Genomic DNA, 17,156 nt, shown 5'->3' on the forward strand with positions numbered 1-17,156 from the left:
CCTCTCCACTCCTTTGATCCCATTCTCAGTAAACTAATATCCACCCAGCTTCCATTTTGGATCCACATGTTAACTGATTCTCCAAATGGTATTTGAACTTAGGTACTGTGCCTGTGCTTATAAATTGGAGAGGGTTCAAAAAAGATTTACCAGGATGTTGCTGGGACTGGAGGATTTGAGTTAGAAGGAGAGGTTGGATAGGCTGGGACTTTTTTCACTGGAGTGTAGGAGGTTGAGGGGTGATCTTATCAAGGTTTATAAAGTTATGAGGGGCAGAAACAAGGTGAATAGCAAAGGTCCTTTCCCAGAGTGGGTTAGTTCAAAACTAAGGGACATATTTTTAAGGTGAGAAAGGAAAGATTGAAAATGGACCTAATGAGTAACATTTTCACAAAGAGGGAGATTCATATGTGGAATGAACTGCCAGAAGAAGTGGTATATGCAGGTACAGTCACAACACTGAAAAAGTAGGAGAGGTACGTGAATAGGAAAGATTTAGAGGGACATGAGCGAAATGCAAGCAAGTGGGACCAGCTTAGTTTGGGAAACTTGGTTGGCATGAACTTGGTTGGACTGAAGAATCTGTTTCTGTGCTGTGTGACTTTATGATTGTATGAGTACACCCTTGCTCACGAAGTTCATCCTTAAATTCCCCTGTATTCTTCTCCTTCAACATAGTTCCTCTATTATTTAGCATGATGTGCAGCCTTCTGTTATTTCAGAACATCTCTACGAATGAATGTCTCTGAACGTCTGCACCCATCATTCTTGGAGATCCCTACAGATTTAACCATAAACAAGGCCTCGTATTTCTGCATAGTTAGATGGAAAAGATCCCATAGCACTATTTTGAAGAAGAGCATGGGGAATTAATTTAAATCATTTTATTTATTCCTTGCTTTCTTGCTTTGCTTTTGTGTTTTCACATTGTTTGTCTTAGAAGGGCCACAGTTTACTTCAGTGAATAAAGGTATAGGTAAGGTTGAGAATTATGGTGAGGGAAAAGCCTTAGTGCTTGGATTCACTACAAACTCTATTCTTATGCCACTGTCTCTATCCACAAAATGCCCAATATCTCAGGTTCACGTAGAATTTTCCCAACCTCAGGATCCCATTTATCCACATGCTGAGTTTCCAATCCCATGTTCTTTTCAGGAGAAAGATTGCCTATTTTCACCTCAGTATCATTGTATGTTTGAGCAAATTCTATAGATTTTAACTTTAATATTCAAAAAGGCAACATTGGGGAGGAGTTAAGCTTTTAAGTTGAAAGGAAGAATGTAAAAACCAATAAGCCTCAAACTAGGGTATAGAAGAAGTAGAAAGATTTGAAAGAAAGTCAGACAAGTGATCTAAATTGAAGGAAAGAACTAGAGGCTAAAGAAGACCTAAAAAGAGGGGAAAGAATTATTGTGAAGGAAACATGTAATCATTTTTGCAATACTTGCTGGATAGAATGCAAGGAAGTACCACAATTTCCACATAAGTCTCTCTCTTACTCTATTCAGTGGCCTACAGAGACACCATGGTATTATTATCTCTTCAGCAACCTAGAAAGATGCTGCTGAGTAAGAAAGGGAAGAAGCCAGGTTTCTGGGGGGTCAAGTTCCCAGTTCTGGATAATGGAGAAGGGTTGGCTCACCATAATAGAATGCAAAGAAAACGTTAGTTATTCTTCATGACAAAATTTGAATTTGTTATTGTAGGTCTTTTAAAATATATATTACATTTTTATAGGTTTGCTGACAGAAATTCAGTGTAAATCTAAGCGTTTGCGGAAAAACACCAAGCAAGTCATGGACCTATTGTGTAACATAAAGATGGAAGAAGAAGGAGTTGACAGTAAACAGGTTTCATCCACAACCAAGGCTGGGAAGGTAAAATGATTCGGGTTTAGTGTGAGAACACTCTCTGTCTGAAGATTACTTTTAACAACATTCCTTATTTTGAAAGGATAATGACTTTATGGCATGGTTTTCTTTTATATAGAGGAGTCAGAGGAATTTGCCTTCCTAACTGTCAATTTCCTAACTGCAATTCCTACCAATGTCTGCTAATACCTGTTCTTCCATATAGCTTTTCAATCCTTAATCTGGCTCCAATCTGACAACAGATTATGAATTCAGTCCAGTGCTATATTGTCTGTACTATGTCTTATATTGAATCTGTTGTTGATGGATCTTCTAGTCAGTACTGCATGGTAAAGTTCGTATCATTATGGCAATTCAGAAGGCACATTGCATTTATAGTGTTGCATTTGTATTTCAAAGAATTACATTCTTCTATTGAGTCCACCTCCTACTCAACCAGATGGTTGCCGATATCAATTGCTTGGCTATCAAGCATACAGCAGCTCTGTGTGACCCTGTGCACATTTGCTAGATGACTTTCTTTTTAGAAATTGATATATAGTGAACTGGTGAAGTGTTATATTGATGTGCACAAGATAAATTATTGTTCACCAATTGTGATTGTGTTTTGACCCTGCCAACTAATCAGAATTCTAACTCTATGAATTAATAAAATAACCCATCAAGGCATTATAACATACCATACATCAACAAATCACATTAAAATACACAGCAAATCTAATTCCATGACTCTCCACAATGTATCTATTTAGGTAAGGACTGATAAACTAGATTGAATGGAATGATACGACAATAAGACACAGGAGCAAAAGTAGGCAATTCAAGCCTATTGAATCTGCTCCAACATTCAATAAGATCATGGCTAATCTGATAATCTTCAATTTCTCTTTCCCACCTTATTCCATTAACCTTTGATTCCCTTAATGTTTTAAAAATCTGTATATCTCAGCTTGCACTTAACAAACCTGTCTTGACAGCCTCTGTGGTAAAGAGTTCCAAAGATTCACCACCCTCTGAGAGAAACATTTCTTCCTCATCTCTGTCTTAAATGGGCAAACACTTACTCTGAGACAATGCTGTCTGATCTTAGACTCCCCCATAAGCAGAAAACAACTTCTCTGTATCTACATTAAGGCCCTAAAGTCTTATATGTTTCAGTAACATCACCTCTCATTCTTCTCAGCTCTAATGATAATTGTATCAAGCTACTCAACCTCGCCTCATTAGAAAATCCCTTCATACCCTAGGATCAACTGAGTGAAATTTCTCCAATGCCAATACATCTTTTCTTAGGTACGGGACACAAATCTGTTCACAATATTGTGGATATGGTCTGATTAATGCCTTGCACGGTTTTAGCAAGGCTTCCTATTTTTATAACTTCATTTCCCTTGAAAGAAAGGAAAATATTCCATTTGCCTTCCCTTTTACCAATTGAATCTGGATACTAGGTTTTTGTGATTCATGCACAAGGACTTTCAAATACTTCTGTGCTGCAGTCTTCTGCCATATTGTCCTATTTGTATAATTTTCAGCTCCTCTATTCTCCCTATCAACTTGCATAACCTTTTCCTTTATTCCTGATGAAGGGCTTTTGCCCGAAACGTCGATTTCGCTGCTCGTTGGATACTGCCTGAACTGCTGTGCTCTTCCAGCACCACTAATCCAGTATTTGGTTTTCAGCATCTGCAGTCATTGTTTTTACCTTGCATAACCTCCCAATTCCTCATATTTTAATCTACCTGACAAGTTTTTGTCCACTGTTGACTTTTTATGTCATCCAATTTGCCTTCCCACCTATTATTCACAGACGTTGTGGTGGAACTTTCAGTTCCATTTAAATACTTTCCATTCTTTTGAACAGATACAGGAGAGAGTTGAGTTCACACCCGAACAACAACAACTTCTTGATTATATTGTGGAAGCTCATCACAAGTATCGAATACCCCAAGAAGCAGCAAGAAAATTTGTATGTATTGGAAATAACACAAACAGCAAATATACATTCCAATTTAAATATTAAAGTTGGTTTTTAATTTTGTTTTAACGGAATCAAAGGTAATCTGGTTTAGATTCATCTGTGTTTTTACCCTTAGTCCAAAAGTGGTACGGTACCACATGCTTTGGTTGCGTGAAGATTATATAAGTGTACAATAAATGTTAATATTTTGATCATCTTTATATGCATGCTTATGTATGTAAAGTTGCTATTTTTGAGTTTAGTTTGTTGCTATCTTGAGATGGTTTGAATATAGACACAGGAAACAGTATGCGGGATTACAGCACAAACTTCACGTAGTCAATTAATTTCACTGACTGTATTGTGTAGCCAGTATGAGCGTTATTGAATGGCTGTGCACCTGAGTAGGGTATGCAAAATTGTGAAAGACTACTGCCACAAATAACTTGTTACAATGCATTAGATAGGAAGCTAATCTGCCTTCAATATGGTTCCCAGATGTCACATGACTACTTGTGTTTTCAGCCAGAAGACGCTGAAAGGAGCTTTTGAAATTCAAATAATTTTTCCAGCGGTGAACAGAAACTCATTGACAATGGTATCGATGGAGGTGTGATTAACTTTACATGTCTCTCCAGAATCCAGAAAGAAAGAGGTCTATCAAAGCTAATGACTGAGATAATTAATAAGTTAATCACTTACTTCAATTAAAAACCAATGGATGTGTCACTTCTGCAGATTTGAACTAACCACATACTTAATAGGGAAGCATGATTCCGTAGTTTGGATAGCAGCCATTTTTAAAGTTTTGAACTGTTAGTAGGTCTGGATATGAGCAATAATTTTGTCAAGATCTGAGGAGAAACATCTCAACACCAACGGGGAGGTATCGCGGACTGCTGTACTGAAGCAGGTTACCATGAACTAAGAGCTGCAGTCACACCAAAGGAGTCTTCACTCACTCCCAGGATCTGTTCTGTTTAATGGGAGCAACATCTAACCACTCAATTAAAGAAAGCATCATAGGTACTGAAACTGACTTCAACTTTTTCAACCACTTCACTTTGGAAAGAGAATCTTCAAGCAAGTCAGATCTGCAATGATAGTAAAACTTTGTGCCTGCAGGTTAGGCATTAATGTTATCATTTCTTAATTAAATACTTTGCAGCAATAGTTAACTCATCTTTTTTTTCTTCACCTGTGGGACATGGGCATTGCTGGCTGGGCCAGCACTTATTACCTAGAGAAGGTGGTGGTGAGTTGCCTTCTTGAACCATTGCAATCCATGTGCTGTGGGCAATGCAACAATGCCATTAGGCATTATTCTTTGATCTTGTTTAAAACATAAATTATGCTTCGGGTTATTTTTAATTTGAAATACTTAAAAATGAAAAGAGAGCTATGTGTGAACTTACATAGAACATAAAACATAGAACAGTCCAGGCCCTTCAGCCCTCAGTGTTGTGCCGACCTTTTATCTTACTCTAAGATCAAACTAACCTACATACTTTTCATTTTACTATCATCTATGTGCATATCCAAGAGTTGCTTAAGTGTCCCTAATATATCTGACTCTACTACCACTGCCGGCAGTGCATTCCACTCACCCACTGCTGTCTACCTCTGACATCTCCCCGAAATATTCCTTCAATCACCTTAAAATTATGCCCCCTCATGATAGCCATTTCCACCCTGGGAATAAGTCATTGGCTATCCATTCCATCTATGCCTCTTGTCATCTTGTACATCTCTATCAAGTCACCCAATGGTGGTAATATAATAATCTAGAATTTGAGGCTAATTTCGAGGGACGAGTTGGAATCCCACCATGGAAGATAGTGAAATTCGATTTGATGAAAAATCTGGAATTAAAACTATCTTAATGATGACTGTCTAACCACTTGATTGCAGTACAAATCTATTAGATTCACTAATATCCTTTTGGAGAAGGAGATCTATCATAATTGGAGTCTGGATGACATATGATCCTAATGTGGTTGACTCCTAACTGCCCCCTCTGCAAGGAGAGATGGATAACAAGTGCTGGCCTAGCCAATGATAGCCACATTCCGTGAGCAAAGTTTTTCTTAAAAAAAAAATTCCAGAAGTCTTCTATAGGCAATTGAAGAGTAAAATATTTTAAGAGGAGGGGTGCAGCTGATTAGGGATCAGAAGAGTGATCTACAAATGGATGAGGGTAAGATAAGTACTTTACCAAGGCAGAAGATATTAGATTAGATTACTTACAGTGTGGAAACAGGCGCTTTGGCCCAACAAGTCCACACTGCCCCGCCGAAGCGCAACCCACGCATACCCCTACATCTACCCCTTACCTAACACTATGGGCAATTTAGCATGGCCAATTCACCTGACCTGCACATCTTTGGACTGTGGGAGGAAACCGGAGCACCCGGAGGAAACCCATGCAGACACGGGGAGAATGTGCAAACTCCACACAGTCTGAGGCGGGAACTGAACCCGGGTCTCTGGCGCTGTGAGGCAGCAGTGCTAACCACTGTGCCACCATGCCGCCAAAGTCGTATTGCCAAAGTCATAGTGAAGGAGGAGATAGTACATGGGCTAAACATTGGTCGAGTTAGTTTTGAAAGGCTGGCAGGATACAAAGTTGTTATGTAATCGTACCTTGATACAGAGGGACGTGACGATGGAAATTGAAGAGGCACTGTCTGTAATCCTCTGATTCTTCTTGGAAACGGCAGTAGAATTGAGGGCTAGGAGATTAGCAAACACTCGCACCTTTATTAAGCAAATAGTAAAAGGATAAACCCAGCAACTATAGAACAGTCAATTTAACCTCAAAGGTAAGGAAAGGATAACCAAAGGCAATATTGACAATTTCTTGGGGACCAACTATGGATTAATGAAGGAAAAACAACAAAAATTGGTGAAGACAAACCAGTTTAGTTTAACTAACTTGATTATTTGATGAGATAATAGGGTTGATGTGGTATATGTGAATGGGATTGTGGGAGACATAGCAGTTTGGATCAGTAATTGGCTTGATGAAAGAAAACAGAGGGTTGTTGTTGATGGAACATGTTCATCTTGGTGTCCAATTACTAGTGGCGTACCACAAGGGTCGGTGTTGGGTCCACTGCTGTTCGTCACTTTTATAAATGACCTGGATGAGGGCTTAGAAGGGTGGGTTAGTAAATTTGCGGACGACACTAAGGTCGGTGGAGTTGTGGATAGTGACGAAGGATGTAGTAGGTTGCAGAGACACATAGATAGGATGCAGAGCTGGGCTGAGAGGTAGCAAGTGGAGTTTAATGTGGACAAGTGGGAGCTGATACACTTTGGACAGAGTAATCGGAATGCAAAGTACTGGGCTAATGGTAAGATTCTTGGGAGTGCAGATGAGCAGAGAGATCTCTGTGTCCATGTACACAGATCCCTGAAAGTTGCCACCCAGATTGACAGGGTTGTTGAGAAGGCATACAGTGTTTTGGCCTTTATTAATAGAGGGATTGAGTTCCGGAGCCAGGAGGTTATGCTGCAGCTGTACAAAGCTCTGGTACGGCCACACTTGGAGTATTGTGTATAGTTCTGGTCACCGCATTATAAGAAGGATATGGAAGCTTTGGCAAGGGTGCAGAGGAGATTTACTAGGATGCTGCCTGGTATGGAAGGAATGTCTTACAAGGAAAGGCTGAGGGCCTTGAGGCTGTTCTCGTTAGAGAGAAGAAGGTTGAGAGGTGACTTAATAGAGACATACAAGATAATCAGAGGGTTGGATAGGGTGGACAGGGAGAGCCTTTTTCCAAGTATGGGGATGGCAAACATGAGGGGACACAACTTTAAAGTGAGAGGAGATAGGTATAAGACAGATGTCAGAGGTAGTTTCTTTACTCGGAGAGTAGTAAGGGTATGGAATGTTTTGCCTACAACGGTAGTAGATTTGCCAAGTTTAAGTGCATCTAATTCGTCATTGAACAGGCATATGAACGTACATGGAATAGTGTAGGTGGGATGGGCTTAAGATTAATATGACAGGGCGGCGCAACATCGAGGGCCAAAGTGCCTGTACTGCGCTGTAAGGTTCTATGTTCTATGTTCTTCACTCCAATGAGTAAAGCCCTAGCTCCCTCAACCTTCCTTCATAAGACATTCCCTCCAGTCCAGGTAGCACCCTCATAAATCTCCTCTGTATCCTCTCTAAACCTTTCTCATCCTTCCTATAATGAGACAACCAGAACTGAACACAATATTTCAAGTGTGATCTAACCAGGGCTTTATAGAGCTGCAGCATAACCTTGCGGCTCTAAAACTCAATCCTCCCGCTAATAAAAGCCAACACACCATATGCTTTCTTAACAATCCTATTAATCTGGGTGGCAACTTTGAGGGATCTGTCGATGTAAACCCCAAGATTCCACTGTTCCTCCACATTGTCAAGAATCCTGTCTTTATCTCTGTCATCTGCATTCAAATTCGATTTACCAAAATGAATCACTTCACACTTTTCCAGGTTGAATTCCATCTGCCACTCTCAGCCCAGTTCTGCATCCTGTCAAAGTCCCTTTGCAACACCCTCCACACTATCCACAACTCCACCGACCTTCATGTCATTGGCAAACTTACTGACCCACCCTTTCACTTTGTCATCAAAGTCATTCATAATAATCACAAAGAGCAGAGGTCCCAGAACAGATCCCTGCGGAACACCACTGGTTACCAAGCTCCAGGCTGAATACTTTCCATCTACTACCACTCTCTATCTTCTGTAAGCCAGCCAATTCTGTATCCAGACAACCAAATTTCCCGGTACCCCATGCCTCCTTAATTTCTGAATGAGCCTACCATGGGGAACCTTATCAAACACCTTGCTAAAATCCATGTACATTTCACCCATTGCTCTACCTTCATCAATGAATTTTGTCACATCCTCAAAGAATTAAATAAGGCTTGTGAGACATGTCCTGGCCCTCACAAAGCCATGCTTCCTATCTCTAATCAAACTTTGCTTTTTCAGATAATCATAAATCCTATCTCTCAGAATCCTCTTCAATAATTTGCTCATCACTGACATAAGACTGACTGGTCTGTAATTTCCAGGGTTATCTCTATTACCTTTCTTGAACAAGGAAATAAATAGCATTTGTCACCCTCCAATCGTCCGTTACTATTCCAGTGGACAGTGAGGATGCAAAGATCATTGCCAAAGTTGCAGCAATCTCTTCCCTTGCTTCCCATAGGAACCTTGGGTATAATCTGTCTAGTTCAGGGGACTTATCTATCATCATTTGTTTCAAAATTTTCAGCACATCCTCCTTCTTGACATCAACCTGTTTGAGCATATCAGCCTGATTCATTGTCCTCACAAACGACAAGGTCCCTCTCACTAGTGAATATTGAAGCAAAGTATTCATTAAGGTCCTCCCCTACATTCTCTACTCCAGGCACAAGTTCCCTCCACTATCCCTGATCAGCTCTACCCTCACTTTGGCCATCCTCTTGTTCCTCATGTAAGTGTAGAATGCCTTAGGGTTTTCCTTAATCCTACCCACCAACTCTTCTAAGTCCATTCTTCAGTACCTTCCTGGGTACCTTGTAACCCTCTAGAGCCCTGTTTGATGCTTGCCTCATCAACGTTAAATAAATTTCCTTCTTCCTGTTGACTAGATGTTTCACATCCCTTATCCTCCAAGGTTCCTTCACCCTATCATCCTGTCTTTGCCTCAGTGGGACAAACCTATTCAGCACTCCCTAAACAACCTCCACCTCTCTGCCATGCATTTCCCTGAGAATATCTGTTCCAATTTATGCTCCACAGTTCCTGCTAATAGTATTGTATTTCTCCCTCCCCAATTAAATAATTGCCCATACCATCTGTTCCTATCGCTCTTCATGACTATGGTAAAGGTCAGGGTGTTGTGATCGCTATCACTGAAATACTCTCCCATTGAGAGATCTGACACCTAGCTTCCAGCACCAAACCTAATGTGGCCTCCACTCTAGTCAGCCCATCCACATATTGTGTCAGGAATCCTTCCTGGGCATATCTGACAAAATCTGCGCCATCCAAACTATTTGCACTAAGGAGGTTCCAATCAGTAATAGGAAAGTTGAAGTCACCCATGACAACAACCCTGTAACTTCTGCACCTTCCCAAAATCTGTTTCCCAATCTGCTCCTCTATATCTCTATTGCTACTGGGGAATCTGTAGAAAACTCCCAATAAAGTGACTGCTTCTTTCCTGTTTCTGACTTCCACCTACACTGACTCAGCAGACAAACTCTCCTCGATAACCTATTTCTGATTATCCCTGATACTATCCTGATTAGTTCCCCCACCTTTTTTACCTTTCCTTTGTTCCTTTTGAAACATCAAAACCCCAGAACGTCAAAGCTATACAAAGGTTTTGTTCATGGGCCACTAAGAGTCCATGCTTGGTGTAAGGTTGCAAGATTAACATGGATTAAAATGAGTTTGTTTTACTTAAAAGGCAGATGCAATATGGCAGGGTCAGGTTCTGGAATCATATTAAAATTGATTTCGACATAGGGATTATCCAAATGGCACAAATTGACAGAGAGCAAACCCCAAAACAATCCATTGTTGCATTGGAGACTTGAATTGAGTTGGAGAGGGAGATGGTGCCAACAATCTGGAAGGTCCTCCAGAGAAACTTTGCTTAGACAATGGGATATTTGAGAAATTTGCTTGGAGGACCTCTTAACTCATGTAGATGAATCATATCCCTTCTTCTTTCCAGCTTCTGCTTTAAGGACTCTTGTGGGATCAGATAGATGTGGCAGCCACTGCCTGAGTTTTAACCCTGAGGACCTGAATGTAGTATTGTAAAAAGTTTCACAACTTCACACAAGTGACCAAGTTCATTCAATGTATGTTTAAATGTTATATCTTCCAACCACACTATCGTATCTCACACAGCTCAATTCACCATAACTTTACCATGCTAACCAATAATCTCTATAACTTCACATTTTTAAAAACCTTAGCCATGGAATGTGGGTATTGTTAGCAAGGCCTGTATTTGTGTCCATCCTATTGCTCTTGAAACCGAGTGGCTTGTGGTCCAAGTAAATGAAAACAACATTGCTTTGAGTCTGGGATCACATGCAGACCAAAGTGGATAAAGATGACAGATTTCTTTCCCTAAAGGATATTAGTGAACCTAATGAATTTTATAACAACCAATGATAGGGGTCAGGATCACCTTCACTGACATTGGCCTTCCATTTGAGATTCATTAGCTACCTTAATATCCACCAGCTGCTGGTGGTGGGATTTGACATGGTATGCCCCCCTGGGCAACTGGATTACTAAGCCAATGATATTATCACTATGTCATGATTGTTTTTTTTCAATTCCTTCATGGGAATGGTAAACACCCATCTGAAGTGCCCAGGAGAATGTGGTGGTAAGCTGTTTTCTTAAACCACTGCAGCTTTTCAGAGTCTTCTTTCCTTTTAAACTTGATGCCATGAGGTTTCATGGGACCTATATTCAAAGTTGATGATTCCCAGGAGAACTCCCTCCCCATTGGATATCACTGCCCGTGATCTAAGACATAAACAAGGAAGGCGATGGTTGTATATGGGTCAGTGCATAAGTTATGATTTCTTGACTAGTCTGTGAGATAGCTATCCTAATTTTGGTCCAAGTCCTCAGAGATTAGATCTTCCCCACTTTGCACAGCTGGAAGCCCCACGCCGTAGCTGGTGGCTCAGTGGTTAGCACTGTTGTCTCACAGTGCCAGGGACCTGAGTTTGATTCCTGTCTTGGGCAACTGTCTGTGTGGAGTTTGCACATTCTCCCTATGTCAATATGGGTTTCCCCTGGGTGCTCTAGTTTTCTCCCACAATCCAACGATGTGCAGGTTAGGTGAATAGGTCCTATTAAAATTGCCCACAGTGTTCAGGGATGTGTAATTTAGGTGTATTAGTCTGGGGTAAATGTACAACAGTAGGGTAATGGATCTGGATGGAATACTCTTTGGAGGGTCAGTGTGGACTTGTTGGGCCAAAGGGTCTATGTCCGCACTGTAGGGATTCTATATCATTCTAAAATCTCACCGCATGCAAGCACTGTGCATTTTCAAACTTAACAGTTAAATCTACCAAATGCTTTGCATCACATTCACTGAAATACATCTCCCTCTCTCTCTCTCTCTCTCTCTCTTTTCCTCTCTGGCTGGACATGTTGGCACATATTTGGGGGTAATGGAAGCTAACTCATGGGGATAGGCATAGTTGCATGCCACATTCAGGCTCTCATCATCTTTTGAGTAGTTGTGGCTGAAACTGTTAATCGTGATGGGGCTGAGACAATTAAAGATAATTTTATCCTTGTGTTTAATCCTTCTCCTCACATTGTACTACTCTCTCCTTCCATAATTTCTTTTGATTTTCAAACTGTAGTCGTGCAAACCCAAAACAGAAAATGCTGGGAATCACCTGCAGATTTGGCAGTATCTGTGAATAGAGAAACAGAGTTAGAATTTCAGGTCAATGATTTTTTTTAGCTGACTTCTGGCACCTGAAAGTACTTTGCTGTTTTATTAGTGAAAACATATACTTCATCCTTTCCCTTGCATGCTTTTAATACAACTCTACCCTTGCACCATTCTCCTTTCTGATACCTAAGCCAAACAGCGGTGGAATAACAAGAGATGGGAGAACAGAAAGACAGTGATAAAGACGAAACTGTAGAAGTTTATTATTTGGTTCCAGAGAAATACTAGTCTCATAAGATACCAGAAAACCTACTTAAAAAAGAAAGAAGGTTTTGCTTATCTAGTTTGTATTGGTTTAATTACAAAACAATCTATTCCAAGCACAAAAGCTCATAACAAGACTTTTCATCGTTTAAAAGAAATAAGTCAATGTTTGAGTGTTTACCTTTTGTTCAATGCCCATGTAATGATATTGCTTTAAAAGTGATGACACTTTAAGAAGTTCAACATTGCAGATAAACCAAATATCTAAATGTCGTGAGCAGAAGTCAAGGTCATTCAACATTATAGCATGATAGGCAAGGACCAGTCTAGAGATTGCTCTGTATGGTCTGGCCTAAATTAGCTGCAAATAAACCTACTAGAGATCTCCACTTAAATGGAATCCGCTGTCTCGTTTGTGTTGCATAAACAAAACACAAGGAATTACTGCATAGTGTTCACCTAGGATTGTCTCTTTCAAATCAGAACAAAGAAGGTGGTAATGCAGGCTTGAACAGCAAACAACATACAGTAAACAACCAGTAATTCATACAGGTCAGAAAACAGAAGAAAATAAGTACAAAAAAAACAGACGATTGGGTGCGTTGAGCTGGACAAAACAGTCAGGCAGTCAACCAGTTCAAAACTAACCTATTTAAGTCTATGTAAAATTGTTGTGGTTCTGTTCGCCGAGCTGGGAATTTGTCTTACAAACGTTTCGTCCCCTGTCTAGGTGACATCCTCAGTGCTTGGGAGCCTCCTGTGAAGCGCTTCTGTGCTGTTTCCTCCAGCATTTATAGTGGCCTGTCTCTGCCGCTTCCGGTTGTCAGTTCGAGCTGTCCGCTGTAGTGGCCGGTATATTGGGTCCAGGTCGATGTGTTTGTTGATAGAGTCTGTGGATGAGTGCCATCAACAAACACATCGACCTGGACCCAATATACCGGCCACTACAGCGGACAGCTCGAACTGACAACCGGAAGTGGCAGAGACAAACCACTATAAATGCTGGAGGAAACAGCACAGAAGCGCTTCACAGGAGGCTCCCAAGCACTGAGGATGTCATCTAGACAGGGGACGAAACATTTGCAAGACAAATTCCCAGCTCGGCGAACGGAACCACAACAACGAGCACCCGAGCTACAAATCTTCTCCCAATCTATGTAAAATTTAAAGGATCATCAAGAGTCAAATGTGTGCCTGAATTCAAGCAAAGGAAAGAATGGGCTACATCCAGGAATTGCACCAAGTCACCCTAAGAATCTCTAAAATACACATTAAATAAAATTAAGCCAAAAACAGAAAAACTACTTAGAGTGCATTGAATGCACCAAAAAAAAGCTGAAATCCATCAGGAAATACTGCCGCAGGCACATAAGGAGTGTCTTACAAGAACAGGATTATAAAAACAATGAATCTTGTACATAAAGTGTCTGAAAAGACCCAAAAGAATAGCAGAAGGTTGCATTCCAAACCCCCAACATTAATTGGAAGTCCACAGATCTTCTATTCAAGATTTTTGAACAAGAATGCAACAATAGGTCAAACCATTGAAGAATCAATTAATCATGTTGTAAAAATTTTGAGTTGTTGTAATAAGCAGTTACATGAAATCAATGCCTCAAGCTTTTCTGAAAAAGACAGAAAGATCCCATAAATATACAGAAAGTGTTAGAAGATCAACTACCTGAAAGAATCAATTTTACAATTAAATGCTTAGAATTGATGTCCAAGATACAACAGTCATGGGAATCAATGGATCAGTTTGATCTTTAAGCAAGATATAAACCTTCCACTGGATCTACAAATAGACAGAATGGACATTGAGATAATAGATCTGCTCAAAATTGACATATTGAACTTTGTCCACCATAAATGCAACTAAAATCAAACATACAGCTAATGACCCACAGCTGAAAGCATTATGGAATGCTGTTGTTGAAGTGTAACCTGACACGATCAGAGGTGCCAGACACTTTTAGATGCTTTTGGCCTTACAGAGGTGATTTCAGTATCTCCAGAAATGACATCTGAAAAAACAAACAATATTTATGCCTGAAGCTCTCTCTGCCACAACTACAACAGAGACATAAGGCCATAGATGAATAAAACAATGGGCGTGTGACATTGGCCAGGAACCAATGATGACACTGAGACATTAGTGAGGGTGTGCAAAGCATGCTAGAACCACCAGCCACAGTGATGTAAAGAACCTCTATACCCTCATGAGATTCTGTCAGTCTTTTAGTTCATAATCGTCACTGATCTATTTAACATGAATGGAGGTAGTTTCATCTTAATCACCAACTCATTTCTCCAAATTTTGAATCAGTCAAGTAAAGAACACTTCAAATAAACTTGTGGCAGACGCATTGAATGATATATTCAGTTTGTTAAGTTCATTAGAAGAAATTATTTTTGACAGGCTGCAGTAAATGAGGAAACATTTCAGAGACATAAGTGTCAATTGGGATGTGAAGTATGTGATGTCCTCACCACATTAGCCCAGATCAAGTCATCTCACTGAGCGAATGGTTCACACCACTAAATCATTTATCCTGAAGGACAATGAAATAATACTTTGGTGTCACACTTCAGAGCAACAATCTGAATATAGATTGTTATTATCAGCAGAGATCTTATTCAGCAAGCATATGAAAATTATTTTACCACCTATCCAAATTCTCTGAGATGTAGAATGCACATCAATGACAACAAGGGAGGATGAAGATGATACACAATTGACATGCAAGAATGAAGTTATCTCAACTACATGTAGAACAAAATGTTAGAATCATACTCCTCACAATGGATGGCGTTTACTGCAGAGATATTTAAAGTGTACATGGAACCCAGGTTTTACAATACCATAATATCCAATGGATCAATGTTGAGGATAAACAGAAGCCAGCCAGGGGAAACAACATTCAAATTGTGTACAGTGAATGCAAAACAAAAGGACAACAATAAACATATTGATAACATGCCTGTGAATAAACAAAAAATCAAGGATGAAATCCACAACACCAGAGGATCACACCACAACAAGCTTTGCAAGAGTTGTTAAACCACTAAAATGACAGATGGATTACTTGACTTAAGTACTGATACATTTTATAAGCATTGGGCCAGATTTTCAGAGGAATGGTAATATCACACAGATTGTCAAACTATTCCTTGTTTTTGACAAAATGAAAGAGCTCCACATTTCTGACTGGTCCCTCATAGCACAGAACAGTTGAGGGAAGGCAAAGCACAACCCCTCTCTCACAGCAGTCACTTGTTATGTTCTATAATTTGAAAGTATAGCATCACAAGTAACAAGGTATAGCACTACAAGTCCTCACTTTCTCCATCACAAGTAACTACCAAGTCAGCTCCTGTGAATTATTGTGGGAAAATATTTAATTCCCATTATGTTTTTCTAATGAAATTATGATGATTAATTCATCCTATTTTTAAATAAAACATTCTGTTCAGTTTCTGATATCACTTTATCTTTATGATTCAGTTGCTGGAACTTTCAAATCCTGTGGAGAATCTTCTCCGACTGACAGAGAATGCACCACTTCATGTTGAAGTATTAGTGGAGTTTACCAAACGATTGCCAGGTGAGAAGTGCTCAAATTTTCTGTGCTACACTGATTATTTGTTGGCCATGCCACATGTTCCCATTGTATAAATTTCAACAATTCGTGCAACAAGAGTGCTACACTTTTGTTGCAATGTGGGAATCAGAATAAATGAACAAATTAGTTTAACATCCATCTACGGCACCTTAAAAATTTCTGACTAGGAGTTACAACATAAAATTTTGAACTAAGCTGATATGCATCTTCATTTCTTATCACATGTCCAGTCAATATACATCTCTTATTTCTATTCCCAATGTGTGCTTTCTTTTGTTATAATGGCATCACTTAATTTATTTATACAATTAATTTTAAAATGCTATTTTATTGAGGTGAAAAAAGCATTTGTACTTCAGAGTATGTAATGGAGAAGCAAATACTGACAAGTAGAAAGGCAAATGCCTTACTGTGAGATTGCAATTCAAAATAACTTTTTATATAAGAAAATATATTAAATTTTCACAGTGAAAACCATTGGGGACCTATAAAAAGTGCCCCATTGAGGCCATTTGCTTCATTTACGTTTTGTTTTTAGCTGAGCTCCCCAGAAATTTCCTGTGTAGCAACATAGAAATATAGAAGATTGGAGAGGAGGAGGCCATTCGGCCCTTCAAGCATTGTTCCACCATTCATTACGCTCATGGTTGATTGCCCAACTCAATAGCCAAATCCTGCTTTCTCCCCAAAACCTTTGATCCCATTTGTCAACTTTTTGGCATCAACTACTTCCTGTGGTAATAAATTTCACAGGCTCACCACTCTTTGGCTGAAGAAATGTCTCCTCATGCCCATCCTAAATGGTCTACCCAAATCCTCAGACTATGATCCCTGGTTCTGGACACATCCTCCATTGGGATCATCTTCCCTGTACTTACCCTTTCTAGTCCTGTTAGAATTGTTCATTTGTCTGAACTCCAGCAAAAACAATCCTCACCTCGTCAATCTCTCCTCATAAGTCAGTTCTGCCATTCCCAAAATAAGCCTGGTAAACCTT

At 39.8% G+C, this 17,156-nt stretch overlaps 1 protein-coding gene across 3 annotated transcripts in view; it reads left to right on the forward strand.

Moving 5' to 3' along the window:
- The window catches only part of LOC140467213 (bile acid receptor-like), a 156,546-nt gene that overhangs the window by 112,864 nt on the left and 26,526 nt on the right, over positions 1-17,156 (forward strand). For all 3 annotated transcript variants that reach the window (XM_072563431.1, XM_072563432.1, XM_072563433.1), the window contains 3 exons: positions 1,738-1,877; positions 3,736-3,840; positions 16,042-16,141. In XM_072563431.1, coding sequence (XP_072419532.1) covers positions 1,738-1,877; positions 3,736-3,840; positions 16,042-16,141 — 345 coding nt within the window. The remainder of the gene's footprint in view (positions 1-1,737; positions 1,878-3,735; positions 3,841-16,041; positions 16,142-17,156) is intronic.

This window comes from Chiloscyllium punctatum, chromosome 45 (assembly GCF_047496795.1).
Source record: "Chiloscyllium punctatum isolate Juve2018m chromosome 45, sChiPun1.3, whole genome shotgun sequence".
In the NCBI taxonomy this organism is placed as follows: Eukaryota; Metazoa; Chordata; class Chondrichthyes; order Orectolobiformes; family Hemiscylliidae; genus Chiloscyllium; species Chiloscyllium punctatum.